Genomic DNA, 16,597 nt, shown 5'->3' on the forward strand with positions numbered 1-16,597 from the left:
TTGAGAATCAAAACAGGCTTATAGGTGGGGTGTAGTCTCCACACATGTGTCCCACTATAATGATTCTTGAATAAATGTGGTGTGCAAAGAAATACAATTTATATTTCTCCTTGCTCATGAACTGGCCCATTAGGTTTAAATTAAAATCAATGTCTACATTTTTTTTTTAATAAAAACTTTCTCCAGATCAGTTATATACATTGAATGAATTTTAGATATTGTCCTTGTAGTCCCCTAGAGCAGGAAAGGTTTAGAACCCCTGTGAGATTATTTTAATTGCTGCCCTATTGGGCGGATTTCCCCAACACTTCTGTCATGACAGCGAGGTCCAAGGATGAGAGAGAAGTAAAAAAACAGCAACATTTAAACATACAGTATTTTTATGCTAATAAAAAATAAATAGTGGCTGGTGTTAGGTTTTAACCACTTGCCCTCCAGAGGATTTACCCCCCTTCCTGACCAGGCCATTTTTTGCTATATGGTGCTGCGTTACTTGACAACTGTGGGGTCATGCAATGCTTCACCCAAATGAACTTTATCCCCTTTTTTCCCACAAATGGAGCTTTCTTTTGCTGGTATTTGATCACCTGTGCAGTTTTTATTTTTTTGCTAATCAAAAAAAGACTGACAATTCTGAGAAAAAAACAATATCTTTGACTTTTTGCTATAAAACATGTCCAGTAAAATTTTTTTAAAAATCTAATTTCATCATAAATTTAGGTCAAAATGTATTCTGCTACATGTCCTTGCTAAAGAAAATCCCAATACGTGTAGATTAATTGGTTTATGTGAAAGTTATAGCGTCTACAAATGACAGTATATATTGGATTTTTTTTTATACTAGTAATGGCAGCGATCAGCGCCTTATAGTGGGACCGTGGAACTGTGGCGGGCATTCTGACACGGGGGGGGGGGGGAAATAACTGCCACTGACATCCCCATTGACACTAACACAGTGATTAGTGCTAATAAAAAGCACTGACACTGTATTAATGACACTGGGCAGGAAGGGGTTAACATCTGAGGTGATCAGAGGGTTAACTGTGTGCTGTGTGTGTGTTTTACTGTGTAAGCATGCTGCTTTTTATTGCTCTGCTATGCAGGTTTTGTGCCAATATTGACTGGTATTTGGAACTGTTCATATTTCCCTCTACTTTGACTAAGGCCCCAGCTCCAGCTGAAATAAAACAGCCCCAAAGCATGATTCTGCCACCACCATGCTTCACTGTGGGTATGGTGTTCTTTTGGTGATGTGCAGTGTTGTTTTTGCACCAAACATATCTTTTGGAATTATTGCCAGAAAGTTCAACCTTGGTTTCATCAGACCATAACACATTTTTCCACATGCTTTTGGGAGACTTCAGATGTGTTTTTGCTAAATTTGGATATTTTTCTTTATAAGAAAAGGCTTCCGTCTTGCCACTCTACCCCATAGCCCAGACATATGAATAATACGGGAGATTGTTGTCACATTTACCACACAGCCAGCACTTGCCAGATTTTCCTGCAGCTCCTTTAATGTTGCTGTAGGCCTCTTGGCAGCCTCCCGGACCAGTTTTCTTCTTGTCTTTTCAAAATTTTTGGAGGGGCGTCCAGTGCTTGGTAATCTCATTGTTGCGTCATATTTTCTCCACTTGATGATGATTGTCCTCACTGTGTTCCATGGTATATCTAATGCCTTGGAAATTCTTTTGTACCCTTCTCCTGACTGATACCTTTTAACAGTGAGATCCCTCTGACGCTTTGAAAGCTGTCTGCGGACCATGGCTTTTGCTGTAGAATGTGACTAATAAAATATCAGGAAAGACCTATTAGAACAGCTGAACCTTATTTGGGGTTAATCAGAGGCACTTTAATGATGCCAGGTGTGTACTGACTTCTATTTAACATGATTTTGAATGTGATTGCTTAATTCTGAAGACATCCCCAGTTATAAGAGGGTGTGCACACTCATGCAACCACATTATTTTAGTTGTTATGTTTACTTCCCCCTCCTCCCCTCAAAAAAAAAAAGATTTCAGTTTATTTTTCAATTGAGTAGCACATTTTATAGGTGGTCACATTAAAGGTGGAAAATGTTATGACATTTTTCTAGGATATTTGCAAAAAAATATATATCTAATGTTTGGGAGGTAATACACTGACACACCACCAGAAGGTATTTTACAAAGCAGTTTTAGCTATGATTGTCAATGAATGGCATGTCCCTTCCACTGGGACACAGATTGTACTACCTTTAGCAAAAATTATATATTGCTCAAGAAAATGAAAGGAACACTTTGAAAATACATCATATCTCAATAGGGAAAAATATCATGCTGGATATCTATACTGATATGGACTGGGTAATGTGTTAGGAATGTAAGCATGCCCCATTGTTTGATGGAAATGAAAATTATCAACTTAGAGAGGACTGAATTCAAAGACACCCCAAAAGTCAAAGTGAAAAAATTATGCAGCAGGCTAGTACATTTTGCTGAAATTTAACTGCAGTGACTCAAAATGGTACTCAGTAGTTTGTATAGCTCCCACGTGCTTGTATGCATGCCTGACAATGTAGGTAAATGCTCATAATGGGACGATGGAAGGTGTCCTCGGGTATTTCCTCCCAGATCTGGACCAGGGCATCACTGAGCTCCTAGACAGTCTGAGGTGCAACCTGGCGAATGGACCAAAACATGATATCCCAGAGGTGTTCTATTGGATTTAGCTGAGGCGAGCGTGGAGGCCATTCAATGGTATCAATTCCTTCATCCTCCAGAAACTTCCTGCATACTCTCACCACATGAGGTTGGGCATTGTCATGCACCAGAAGGAACCCAGGACCCACTGCACAAGCGTAGGGTCTGACAATGAGTCCAAGGATTTCATCCTGATAACTAATGGCAGTCAGAGTGCAATTGTCTAGCCTGTAGAGGTCTGTACGTCCCTCCAAACCATCACTGACCCACCACCAAAACGGTCATTCTGAACGATGTTTCAGGCAGCATAACATTCTCCAAGGCTTCTCCAGACCCTTTCATGTCTGTCACATGTGCTCAGGGTGAACCTTCTCTCATCTGTGAAAAGGACAGGGCGCCAGTGGCGGACCTGCCAATTCATGTGTTTAATGGCAAATGCCAATCGAGCTCTATGGTGCTGGGCAGTGAGCACAGGGTCCACTAGAGGACATCGGGCCCTCAGTTTCTGATTGTTTGGTTAGAGATATTCACACCAGTGGCCTGCTGGAGGTCATTTTGCAGGACTCTGGCAGTGCTCATCCTGTTCCTCCTTGAACAAAGGAGCAAATACCAGTCCTGCTGATGGTTTAAGGACCTTCTACGGCCCTGTCCAGCTCTCCTAGAGTCACTGCCTGTCTCCTGGAATCTCCTTAATGCTCTTGAGACTGTGCTGGGAGACACAGCCAAACTTCTGGCAATGGCACGTATTGATGTGTCATCCTGAAGGAGTTGGACTGTCCGTGCAACCTCTGTAGGGTCCAGGTATTGCCTCATGCTACCAGTAGTGACACTGACCCTAGCCAAATGCAAACCTAGAGAAAAAGAGTCTGCTCAAAGATGAGTAGAGAAAAAAATGGCAATGGCTTCCACCTGTAAAACCATTCCTGTTTTGGGGGTCATCTCATTGTTGCCCATCTAGTGCACCTGTTGTTAATCAGTTTCAGCTGCTTTGGTGTTAATGAAATTAACAACCCTCTTTGCTACTTTACTGACCAGATCAATATCCCAGGAATTTAATTGACTTGATGCTATACTCTAATTAGAAAGTGTTCCTTTAATATTTTTAAGCAGTGTATGTAAGGGAGGACATAGCAGTGTATGTAAGGGATATACATTTTTTTCATTCAACCAGTGCACTGAAGGAAAAAAAGTTTTGATTCCCCCATCAACACACTCTTCCCACAGCACTATTGTGTTCTGCTGGCAGGGAGCCTTCCCCGCCAACAGAATACAATGATCAGTGTTGCCAGCTAGAGTTGTACACAAGTTGATCAATACATTGACTTGTGTACAACCAGCTAGCCTACACATTCAATCCATGTATGTCCGGCTTCATATAAGTGACTCCAGAACGTATTATAGGTGACTCCAGAATGTATGGGACCTTGAATGGTTTAATCTAAACCACCTTTACAGATTTAATAATTTTATCCAATTTACTGCTTGAATATGGTCTTGTATAGGTTAATCAACAAGAGACATGCCCATTTTGTTTAGAGCTATATTGTATACCTTTATAGTTTTTGTAATAATAACATTGTGCAATATGTGATTTTGAGGCTTATAGGGGACAATTTGGGTGATAGGGTTCCCCCTTTTTTGATAATAATTGAGAGAACTTTGTCATTATGATATTTTAATTATGTTCTTTGCTTGGTTTGGATATCTGTTATATTTTATCATGCTTTTTCCGTACTGCAATTTCAATTTAATATATTTACTATGATGCTGTTATTAATTTTCTGTACATATGTTTTGCTAAACTCAAAATAAAGTGCATAAAAAAGAAAATACAAACAGTACAGATTATGAGTATAAATATTGATAATATATCAGAAAATATTAAAGGAATAGTAATAAAAGTTTTCTTTAGTATATAACATTGCAAAGAAATTAAAATTGGTTTAATATAGTGTGGAAATACAACATAAAAGAACAAACGTTTGTGTATAAAATGTTGAAGAGTAAAATCAAGGCGAGTTTTGATTATTTTTCAGAAAATGCAAGAATGGTAAATAAAATATGCAAAAGGAAAAAAAAGGACGGACTCCAAAGTAAAAAAGTTTGGAATCTTAAGATATGTGTGCATTAAAGAAAAAAAAGAAGAGAAGTGCTCATCTGAGAATCTAAATGTGTAGAGACAGAAGAGAAAACTTTCCAGCAAATAAAGAGAAAATATCAGAATTATGTGCTGAATACTTTAAAAAAAAAAAAAAAAATTGAGAGAGTGGAATAAATGATATGAAGAAGCCCTATTCCTTCTGTGCTGAAATGTATTGTAATTGTACTGTCTCCCTTATATTGTAAAGCGCTGCGCAAACTGTTGGCGCTATATTATTATTATTATTATTATACAGTATTTATAAAGCGCCAATGGTTCGCTCAGCGCTGTACATTACAAAGGGGGACAGAACATGTGACAGAACAATACCAATACAATGCAAAACATGAGGGGATCGAGGGCCCTGCTCTTTCGAGCTTACAATCTAGGAGGGAGGGGATAGTGGTACAGGAGGAGATAGCTGTGGGGGTGGAGTGGTAGGAAGAGTGGAGGAGGTCGGCAGGTTAGCAGGGGGTGGGGTAGGCTTCCCTGAAGAGATGGGTTTTCAGGGTGCGCCTAAAGGAGAGGAGAGTAGGTGATAATCTGATGGGTTGGGGCAGGGAGTTCCAGAGGATGGGTGACACCCTGGAGAAGTCCTGGAGGCGGGCATGGGAGGAGGAGACCAGGGAACTAGAGAGAAGGAGGTCTTGTGAGGAGCGCAGTGTGCGTGCTGGGCGGTACTTGGATATTAGGTCAGTGATGTAGTACGGGGCAGTATGGAGGACGGCTTTGTACGTCAGTGTTAGGATTTTGAATTTGATCCGTTGCGCAATCGGAAGCCAGTGGAGGGATTGGCAGAGGGGGGTGGCGGAGATGGAGCGGTTGGAAAGGTGAATAAGTCTGGCAGCCGTATTCAGGATCGACTGAAGCGGGGATAGCCAGCGGCAAGGCAGGCCAGTAAGGAGGCAGTTGCAGTAGTCGAGTCGTGATATGATGAGGGAGTGGATGAGCTGTTTAGTGGTTTCTGGGGTTAGGAACGTGCGGATTTTGGCGATGTTGCGGAGGTGGAGTCTGCACGAGTTTGTTAAAGATTGGACTTGGGGCTGGAAGGATAGGTTTTAGTCCAGAATGACACCAAGTACTCTGGCCTGCGGGGCGGGTTTGATGGTTACGTTGTTGGATGTGACGGAGAAGTCAATGGGGGGTGGTGTCCGGGCTGGGGGGAAGACAAGAAACTCAGTTTTGGAGAGGTTCAGTTTAAGGAAGTGGAGCGACATCCAGTCTGATATGTCGCTCAGTAGGTGTGTGATTCGGGCGGAGACCGAGGGGGTGGAGGTGGGGGGTTGAGAGGTTGTGTGTCGTCGGCATAGAGGTGGTGGTTGAAGCCGTGAGAGTGTATGAGTTGGCCAAGGGAAGAGGTGTAGATGGAGAAGAGAAGGGGCCCGAGGACAGAGCCTTGAGGGACCCCAACAGAGAGGGGGAGTGAGGGGGAGGTGGTAGCATTATAGGTAATGCTGAAAGAGTGCTGTGACAGGTAGGATGAGAGCCAGGAGGGAGCAGAATCTCTGAGGCAGAGGGAGTGTAGTTTTTTGAGGAGGAGGGGGTGGTCGACTGTGTCGAAGGCCGCAGAGAGGTCAAGGAGTAGGAGCACTGAATAGTGGCCATTAGCTTTGGTGGTTAGCAGGTTGTTGGAGAGTTTGAGTAAGGCAGTTTCGGTGGAGTGTAGGGGACGGAAGCAGGACTGTAGGGGATCGAAGAGGTTTTTGTCGTTGAGGTGAGAGCTTAGGCGGGTGTAGACTAGGCGCTCGAGGAGTTTAGATGTAAATGGGAGCAGGGAGATGGGTCTGAGGTTGTTCAGGTCATTGGGATCCAGGGAGGGCTTTTTAAGTATGGGGGTGATGTGTGCATGTTTCAGAGGGGAGGGAAAAATGCCTGAGGAGAGGGAGAGATTGAAGATGTGGGTGAGGGAGCGTAGGATGGAGGGGGAGGGAGGTCGTAGGAGTTGTGAGGGGATAGGGTCGAGGGGGCAGGTGGTGAGGCGGGCATCAGAGAGGATCTTGGAGACTTCCTCGATGGTAGTAAGGTTAAAGGTGCAGAGTGTTGGGGGAGCTTCAGTATGAGGAATGTAGGGTGGGGTGGAAGTGGAGGTCAGAGGCAGTGGTGGGGCCATGGGAGAGGGGTGATGAGGGGGTAGTTGAATGAGGGGGAACGGGGTTGGAGGGAGTTTGAGCAGCGACGAAGTTCCTGCGGGTTATGTTGAGGGGGAGGGGGGATGAGGGGGTAGCTGTGTGAGAGGAGAGGGGTTGAGAGGGCGTGTGAGTTGCGGCGATGTCCTTGCGAATTGTGTCAATCTTGTTTTTGAAGTGATTGGCAATCTCAAGGGCAGTGAGTGAGGTGCTGGGTGGAGGTGGGGGTGGCGAGAGTAGAGAGTTGAAGGTGGAGAAGAGTCGGCGAGGATTGGAGGAAAGGGCCTTGATGAGGGTCAGGAAGTAGGCTTGTTTGGCTGCGTGGAGGGAGGAGGTGTAGGTGTGGAAGGCAGATTTGTAGCAGGTGAAGGCTTGTTGGGATTTGGTTTTGCGCCATAGTCGCTCCAGGGCACGACTGTGTCGTTTGAGGGTTTTGGTGTGATCAGTCTGCCAGGGCTGGAGCGGTCGGGGTCTGGTGTTGCCTGTTGTTAAAGGCGCTAGTGAGTCAAGGGCTGTTGACAGCGTGTTGTTGTAGGCAATCATAGCCAAGTCGGGGCAAGACAGGGGGAAGATGCTGTTGTGGAGTTTAAATCCTGTATAATAATAATAATGTCCCAGAAATGAAATAGGAATCATCATCCTATGAAGAGGTAAAAACTCTCCACAAGAAATTCAAAAAGAAGAAAGTCAAAAAATAAAAAAAAAGGGACAATTTTATGGAACTAAATACTGTACATGACCTAAAAATGAGCTATGAAAAAAGGAACAAATGCCATGTGAACAGATTTGAAAATAATTTGCCATATACTAAAGAAAGGAGACAAAACAATATGTAGGAGTTATTGTGGTATACGTCACATATGAAGTAATGATGAGAATTTTAGCAATGCAATTAGAACCTTATGCTGTAGAGATACTGGAAGACAATCAATATGGTTTTTAGAAAAAAATAGGTCAACCACAGATCCTGTTACTCATAGTGCTGGAAAATGTGATTAATATAATATCAATCAACGCCACTTGTCTATTAATTACCAGCAGGCATATGATAGTGTGAGAAGGGAAGTATTATTTAAGAATCACCAAATTTTATATTCTTACTAAATGGAGAAGAAAAGTAAAGATGCCAGATACAAGACGTAAAGTAACATTCAAGGACAAAAATCAAGAGAAATTATATATGAATATAGGCAGGAAAATGTACTGTAATGGCCATGTATGTATCATTTAAACTGTATTTATAATTAAAACTGTTTCGTTTTTGAGAGTAGGGCAGGGCTAAAACCCCTGTTGTTATTGTGCTTTTCTGTAACATCCAAAATAGTTCACCCTCTCTTTTAGTCCTGGAGAACATAATCATTGGGGCAGTAAGTGAGGGGGATTTAAATCTGCTTGGTATGGTTGTATGACATATGTTCAAACCCTATAATGTTTGTCATGTAGAGAGTGCTCTAGAGCATGTCAGTAGAACACAAGGCTTTTGTAGAAAACAAATACTGAGAGAAACAAAAAGGCTGCTAATGCTGAAATTTTTTTCTGAAGAATTCTAGTTTTTCTAATGGTATCAATACTTTTTCTTTACTAAGTCCTAACATCACATACAGTGTACCACATTCCAATTAGTGAAAATCAACCAGTATGGAAGCTAGAGACAGCCAGCCAATAGAGATTCCAGATAGTTTAACAATGCCAGCTTACGTATTTCCTAACATCAAACCTGCCATGAAAAAGAAATGGGGGTGCCCTTGAAAATCTTTTTTTCAAATGCCAGGTATCTGAATAATATACTGTACATTCTGGAAAAGTAATCCTTCCTTGCCTTGACTGAAGTAGCATCTTTCAATTTCATAATGGAATAATTTGACATGAAACTAACTGAAAATTGTAAACGTACATTTTACATTTTACAAAGTAAAAGTGCATTTTATGTACATTCATTGTTTTATTTTCCAGAGCTGCTAATTATCCTCTTGGCCTGGGTTTTAATCATATCACTTTACATGTCACGGATGAGTCTAAACCAGTACCACTATTGTTGAGAAGCTACAGAATAACTGTGCATAGGGAAGATCGCCCAAGCATGCCTTTGTTTGACCATCACAGATTATGTGGCTTTGTACAGGTAGAGTAATAATGAAATGTTTATAATTTTGTATATAGTGTTAAATTTTGAAGTGCACACACACTCTTATATGCACTGATCCAGACTTTTAAGTTGAACTTAAAGTGGAGTTCCAGCAGAAAAAAAAAAAGTCAGCAGCTTCAAAAACTGTAGCTGTGGACTTTTAAAATACAGCCACTTACCCGTCCCTCAGTCCAGCGGTGTCCTCCCCACCGCTGATTAACGTCTTCTATCCCTGGCGCTGGCATCTTTAGTGTGGGCACCCGGCTGTGACAGCTTGCGGCTTCACAGCCGGATGCCCACTTTGCATGCGCAAGAAGTGCTGCACTTTGTGAATGGCCCCGTAGTCTTCTGGGACCTGTCACATGTCCCAGAAGACTATGGGGAGGGAGGGGGGAAGGACAACTTCTGTTTCCGATCGCCTAGATGATTGCAGCGAAAGTGGGAGCGGGTACCTGTCAAATTCAGGTACCCGCTTTCCCCACCACTCCCCAAAGGTGCCAATCCTTAATGGGGAGTGGGGGACGAAGCATTAAAGCAGAACTTCCCCTTTCGGGTGGAGCTCCGCTTTAAAGTGGAAGTCCTGTCAAAACCTAACTAAGCTTTAACCTGCTCCCATCCCCATTTTAAGCCCTATGCTAACTAACCTGTAAAGGAAAGATGCTTGGGTGGTGGTGACGTCACCCATAGACTTACTATGGGGCGTCCATTGTCCGCTGTCCCTTCTCTGATCTGAAGCCGGCCACTGGGAGCTGACCATGTGACCGGACCAGAGTGCACGTAGATTAGGTAAGTATAAGCATCTTTCCTTTACAAGGTAGTTATTATAGGGCTTAGAATGGGGGGTGGGAGCAGGTTTACGCTTAATTAGGTTTTCATCAGACATCCACTTTAAAGAGACCCAGTCAGTTCCATAAACAAATCCTCAAGACTCAGCAGTGGCATAGGGTTTGGAGGAAATAACCACAGCTAATAGTGAGGGACATAGAAATCCAACAATTGCAAAAGTGACCAAGCCTGATGGAGGCTGCTGAAAAGTAGGGTGCACAGGCTTCAGAAAAGTGTATATAATACATCATCTGTTACAAGGACGCGCTGTTTGGATTTGTTTAGGTAAGTGACAGGGTCTCTTTAAACCTATATATGTTTTGCTGTGTTACAGTCTGATAATAAATACAAATTAAGTTAGAAGTCATTGTAGACTGTGATACAAAAAGAATTGCCTTGGATTTAAGGTATAGATAAAACAATAACCGCTACAAATCATTTAAATCCAGATGTTGTTTATTTTAGAGGAGAAAGGGCTTAACTTAAGAGCAGTGCATACTCTCTGAAAAAGTATTACTAATCTGACTGTACACCCACTAAAACCATGGCCCTGGGATACACTAATCTGTTGACATATTGTCACTTTTTTCCTGCTGGATTCTTTTAGGCATTTCTTAATGATATTATGGAAAAGACGAAAGTTAGGTCAGAACAATTTGTTCATGGGTGGATGAGGGGTGTGAACATTAGAAAGCTTAAACCTCTCCCACAGCAAGTTTTATGAAGGATTGCAGAGACTAAATATCTGCAATTATGAATAAATATCCAGCTGGTCTTATAATTGCCTTTTCTGATGCCAATCAGGAATCATCAGTTATGAATTCAATTTTAAAATTCTGAATATCTGAAGCATGGGGAATGCCAGGCCTTTTAGACATAATTCTGCCATAAAAAGTAGAAATTCATAGGCGCTCCACTATAATTGGAGGGACAATGCATGTATGTAAATCTAAATTGTACCAATCTTTGAAACTGACTGAATAAGTTTAGGTAAGTGTTCGATATAGATCTCAGTATATCAAACCAGTGCTCCAATGTGCCTCTTAGGTTAGTACATGAAATGTTCCCTCGGAATTTTCTTCAATAACTTTTATGTCCAATGAAATGCCTCTATCCAAATTATAAATGTCTTCCGATCCTTTGAACCTTTGATGGAAATCCAATCCACAGGATGATCACACGCTGAAAAAAGAAAAACTATATAGTGCAGTATGTTCCACTCTAAAATATTGTGCTTAAAATCCTAATAAAGTTGCTCACATTTAATTAATAAATATGACAATTAACATTTCTGGCATGCCGGGAATTTAACAGTTTTTTAAAATTTTTAAATCAATAGGTTTAGTTTTGCTTTAATCTTCAGACTGTCAGCAGCTCAAACTCTACAAATTCAGTACAGTGCCTGAAAAATGCCTAAAAATGGAGAGCAATTAAGCATGTGCAGAACAGGGTGAGACAGTGTATTACTGGGTTTCAAACAGTGTAGGCACTTATTTATAATATTTTACATAGCTATACCTGCAAAAGAGGACAACCTGAAGTGATCTAGCATGGCTTAACTTTCTGTCTGAAGTCCCACTTTAAGACTGAGATTTAATATTTGGTTTTCACAAAAGGTATACAGATATTTTTTTGCCATTTTTGTGGCTATCACATATTGTAATTGCACTTTACTGTTGTATGGTAGTACGGCACATTTTGGGTATAGTATTTACTGTACAGAAATCTGCAATATGTCTGCATTTTTCCGTCCCGCACCACAGTTCATTCGCAGCTCCATTTCTCTCTGCATTTCTACGCACCTAATTTGAGCTATGGAGCAAAGAAATCAACACAACTTTTTTACAATAAAGTAGAAAAAAAAGTAAACAGTGGTCTGTGATTTTTCAATTACAAGACACTGCTGGCTAGAACTGATACATGCAGGAAGAGTAAATCGGCCTAAATGTTCTGTAGAAGTCACATTTTCTGCTTTAGAAATATGCCTCTATAGTTGCCTGACTGGTTAATATGAATCTTGCAGACAACAGCAAGTGAAAAGTGGAGAATCTACAGTCATATCTATCTGTTTGTCTGTCTATGAATTTCTACCACAAATCAGCAGGAGAAAATATGGCCCAGAACACATGATGACTAAATTAAAATCAGAAAACAGTACTGTGTGCCAAATCCACAATTTCCTAATATACATTGTCTGAGACAGAAGCAAAATGCATGACTAAAATTATCTGGTTTTACAAAGCTACTGAATTTCTTGTGCTGTATAAAAGATTGGAATGCAATATTAAATCCATAGTAACTAGAGTAGGAAACAAAAGGCCACATGAGAGGTGCATTTCGTGTACATGTTAATCTTATAATAGTCTACACAAAAGAATGTATTTCACGTGCAACCAATGAATGCCATAATTATAGCTCAGAAATATTTTTAATTTTGTGGTTTTTCCATATACATAAAAGCTAAATGAAGGAAACTGGAATAGATGAAGCTGTGGGAAGAAATATTCCAGTAAATTTACAAAAACATAAAAACCACTTGTTTGGATCATCTGACATCTTAAACGATGATTAATGTTTTGTAATTCCATTGTTATGACCTTCATTTGAAATTGTTTCCAAACCATAGTCTATTCTTCCTTGCCAGAAGACTTGTAAGTTTTGTGAGATTTGCTAAGTGTTTACTTTGTATTATTTGGGCTCATTAATCAAAGACTGGCACATTAGAGACTGAATATGTTGTTGTTTATGCACATCATTACAAAAATTACAGATGTATAGACACAGGTGTTTCCGTTTTACATTGTAAACTAGGAGACATGGCTGCTGAGAAGTAGGGCACATACTTGGTAAAAATTTCATAGTTGATCCTGTTAAACTTATGTAAGAAAACATTGGATCCAATAAAGCCTAAATTTCTTGGATAATGTGTTAAGTGCCCATGTTTATCATAAGAAGACCTTATGGATCGAGCAAAATATTCAAGGATCCCAGATGGTTTCAGCAATCTGGTAAATCATTTGAATCAGAATTTGTGGACATGTCCGTACCGCATGTAGTTTTCTCTTCGAGATAGGACACCAAAGAGCAAATTAGCACATCAACACTGTGACTTATTTCATGCATATTAGAATGTCAGCCTCTTCAAGCTTTAAAACTACCGATCCTCAAATTCCTTGCTTGCAGTCAATCAAAAAATAAGCTGACTGTCCTTCAAGCTACCCATAACTGGGAGACAAAAAGAAGATATTTCCCAGTACTAAGCAGGTCAGGAAAAAGAGTATTTTCTCTCTCTCTCTCTCTCTGTCCACACTGCCCACAGGCAGCATCAATCTTTTTTCGTGGCAGTCTCTACCAACATGGCAGTCTCTCCAGGATTCTGTCTCCATATAGCAGGATCTGCAGGGAGATCCCTCCACATAGTAGACGTCTTCGTCAGTTTCAATTTCAATGCACTTTTTACAGACTTTCCATTGAAGTTATTCAACATGGTAGGATTCAAAGAACAGTCATTCTCTCAAGGGCAGTCTCTTTCTTTCTCCAAGGCAATGCCTCTTAACAGTGAAGTACTGTATATCTCTGACATATAAAGGTTAACATAGCATGTTAGCTTTCTTCCCTGGAAGCTCTGGGTCCTGCATTTGAATTCCACTGTGGGCACAAGCTGCACAGTCATATGCTGCTTGATTAATTGTCCTTCTCCAAAATCACCTGTAGTGGTCAAATAAATATGCAATGCACTTTAGATTGTGAACCCCTATGGGGGATGGACTTTTGTGAGTTGCACTGTATTCTAAAAAGTGCTGTGTGTATCATGTTTTTGCTACAGTATATACATAATTGAAAAATCTGTAGTCATATAATTTTCCCCAGGATATGAGTTATTTGAGCTATTCATATGGGGATTAATTTTTGTTTATTCTTGGATATTATGAGCTATTTGTAATCATTAATATTTTTATGAAAGTAATATACCAATAAATGCTGGATAAGTGCTTATTGCAGCACATTGGTCTTTTTGATATTGCATTGTTTCAGTCTGACACCTGTTGTTCTAACTAAGTAAGTGGGAGGAGACCCTTCTGACACTTAGATGGGCTCAACTGGTATCATACTTACAGAGGAAAAGGTCAGTGACAGCAGTGTGGCCTTTCTCACAGTAGGCTTTAGTTAGATTTCTAATCCAAATACTTTTTCTAAATTTCTTTTATGTTTAATCCCATTAGGTTCTTCAAGTTTCAGTGCAAGTTGATACTGTGTTGAAGGTTACAATACAAAGGCAGATCTAGGGATGTTGACTCCAGCCTTCTAACAATTCTCATGCATTTCAATAATCCTGGATTAAGTTCAAGGCTATTCATACAAGAAGTGTGTGGCTCCTAATAATGTCAGCATAAAGGGTACCAAAAACTGCCCTTACTTCACACCTCCCCTTGGATGCATTTACTGATGAATACACTGCAGACTTGATTGCAGCGCCTAAAAAGTACTTCTTCTAAATCTTAATATATATTTATATTCACAGTTAAAGCAAAATCTGAAAAGAAAAGAAACATTCTAAAATGATATGCTTCGCAATACATTTTAGTAATAACACATATTTTTGTTTTATGATTTAATTTTTTTTTTTCATAATGTTCAAGACCCCTTGTCGTTTTCAGAGAAGAACAGTTGAAACACTGCAGGGGGAGTTTAATGTAGTATAGTTTCCTTAGACTCATGCTTTAACGTGTCCAAAATGCAAAATGCACTAATATGAAGGGATACATTCCCATACTTTACCCATAAGTTTTCTTACTATTTTGTAAAACCATAGACACAGTGTATCTTAGTGTTTCCCACAAAATGTCAGTTTCACTTATAGTTGGTTGCCTTACTAGCTAGATGTACTTTGGCAGTGCAATGTAGACAGAATTATGATGCCCTTTGTGTTATGGACATGCAAGTTGGCAGGTCAAGAACACTCTGCTGGGTTCTGGAGTTCATCCTTCCTGACCTGATTGGACTGGATCTCTCATGAATCTAGGGTTCCATGTGACTGGATGTCAGAGGCAACTAACATCACCAACACCTGTACTTTTTCCCCCGTTTTCATGGATAAACTTCTGTCCCTTCACTTCATAGAGACTGGCACAGACAGATTTTGCGAAAAATGTCTCATATGTGTACTAAAAGTGGTGAAGAATGAGATTGGCAGTGAATAAATTTGTATGGCAAGGTAAGCAATTACGTTTTGGGAAGCCTCTGGTATATAGACCCCAATCACAAGGAGGCTTAGATCTGCCCAAATTCTGCAATTATTACCTTGAAGCCAGATTTAGCCATTTGGAGCAATGGCATGCAACCTCTGCCCATATACCCTGGCTACAGTTCGAACATTCCTCAATTGATCTATACTACCTCCCTGGACTACTCTGGTTGAATTCTGTTTGTCCCAAAGATTTAGCTCCCTTAAAGAAGTCTGCCATTCCTTACAACTATGGACACTATATTGAAGAAAGTATAAATTACTTTCCACTGCCCCTCCTTCTTCTACAGTTCCTATGGTGTACCTTTCCAGATCTGATTTCTCACGTTGGATAGATTGTGACCCCGGTTTCTCTTGAACCATTTATGAAGACTCCTTTTGGTTCATTCTCTTATCTCCAACAACAATATGTTTTTCCATGTTCAAAATTCTATAGATACCTACAGATCAGACATTTTTATACTTCCCAATACTCTTCCCAGACTCACATTTTGAATTTGCAAGGCTATGCCATTTTTCATCTACAGATAAAGGTACCATCTCTACCATATATAGCTATATTAATGGTCTGCACAGCACAGATAAATCTTCTGCAATGGTTCAACAGGAATCAGAGATCAGCCAAGAATACTCCTTGGAGGACGGGCAGGACATGCCCGCTAATATGCACAAAAATGACATTCTATCGCTGTCAAAGAGACAGTTATTAAGCTGCATACAAGATCCTACTGTATCGGCTGTCCTGACAGAGGTACGCTTCTCCACATCTTTTGAAGCTGTGAGTCTCTCAAACTGTTCTGGCAACAGGCTGCTACTCAAGCAGCCCAAATCACTGGAGTCCAACTTACTCTGACCTTGCCAATGTGCTTATTTTTTGCAGCACTACCAGATGTACCACCACCATGCCAAAGATTGGTTCATACCCTCTTGTAGTGCTAGTCAATGGGCGATAGTCCTAAATTGTCCCACTTATATCAAGTATTACAAAGAATGGAAGCTATAAAACTGATGGAAATAATTCTCCATGACACCGTGAATATTTCTGAATGTAAATGGTAACATTCTTATTCACTCTCTCATTCTAACTCCTATCCCCAGGACTTCCAGAGTGTCCATCATGAAGCCCCGATCCACTCTATCAAATGCCTTTTCGGCATCGATTGAAAGCAACACCACCGGAATTTTTCCTTTTCTACTTTTCTGAATGAACATCAGGGATCTCAACCCATTGTCTCTACCCTCCCTCCCTGGAACAAAGCCCACTTGATCCCCAAGTATACTGGGTCTGATAGCGACACAATTGATTACAAATTCTTTTGATATGTGAACAAATGTAGCAGTGTGTGTGTTTTACTATGCTGATTGCAAATTTCCATATGCATCCCTATATCCCCATTGGGATATATGCTGTTGTTCTTTTTATTGCTATGATTTTATATAACATCTTTGTATTAG

General features: G+C 40.5%; 1 protein-coding gene across 1 annotated transcript in view; it reads left to right on the top strand.

The window, feature by feature from the left end:
- CPED1 (cadherin like and PC-esterase domain containing 1) overlaps positions 1-16,597 on the top strand; it is a 349,788-nt gene that overhangs the window by 210,159 nt on the left and 123,032 nt on the right. The window contains exon 15 of the mRNA XM_089672109.1: positions 8,901-9,069. Within this exon, the coding sequence (XP_089528235.1) occupies positions 8,901-9,069 (169 nt within the window). The remainder of the gene's footprint in view (positions 1-8,900; positions 9,070-16,597) is intronic.

Source organism: Staurois parvus, unplaced genomic scaffold (genome assembly GCF_062004578.1).
Source record: "Staurois parvus isolate SC_StPar_1 unplaced genomic scaffold, SC_StPar_1.0 ptg000120l, whole genome shotgun sequence".
In the NCBI taxonomy this organism is placed as follows: domain Eukaryota; kingdom Metazoa; phylum Chordata; class Amphibia; order Anura; family Ranidae; genus Staurois; species Staurois parvus.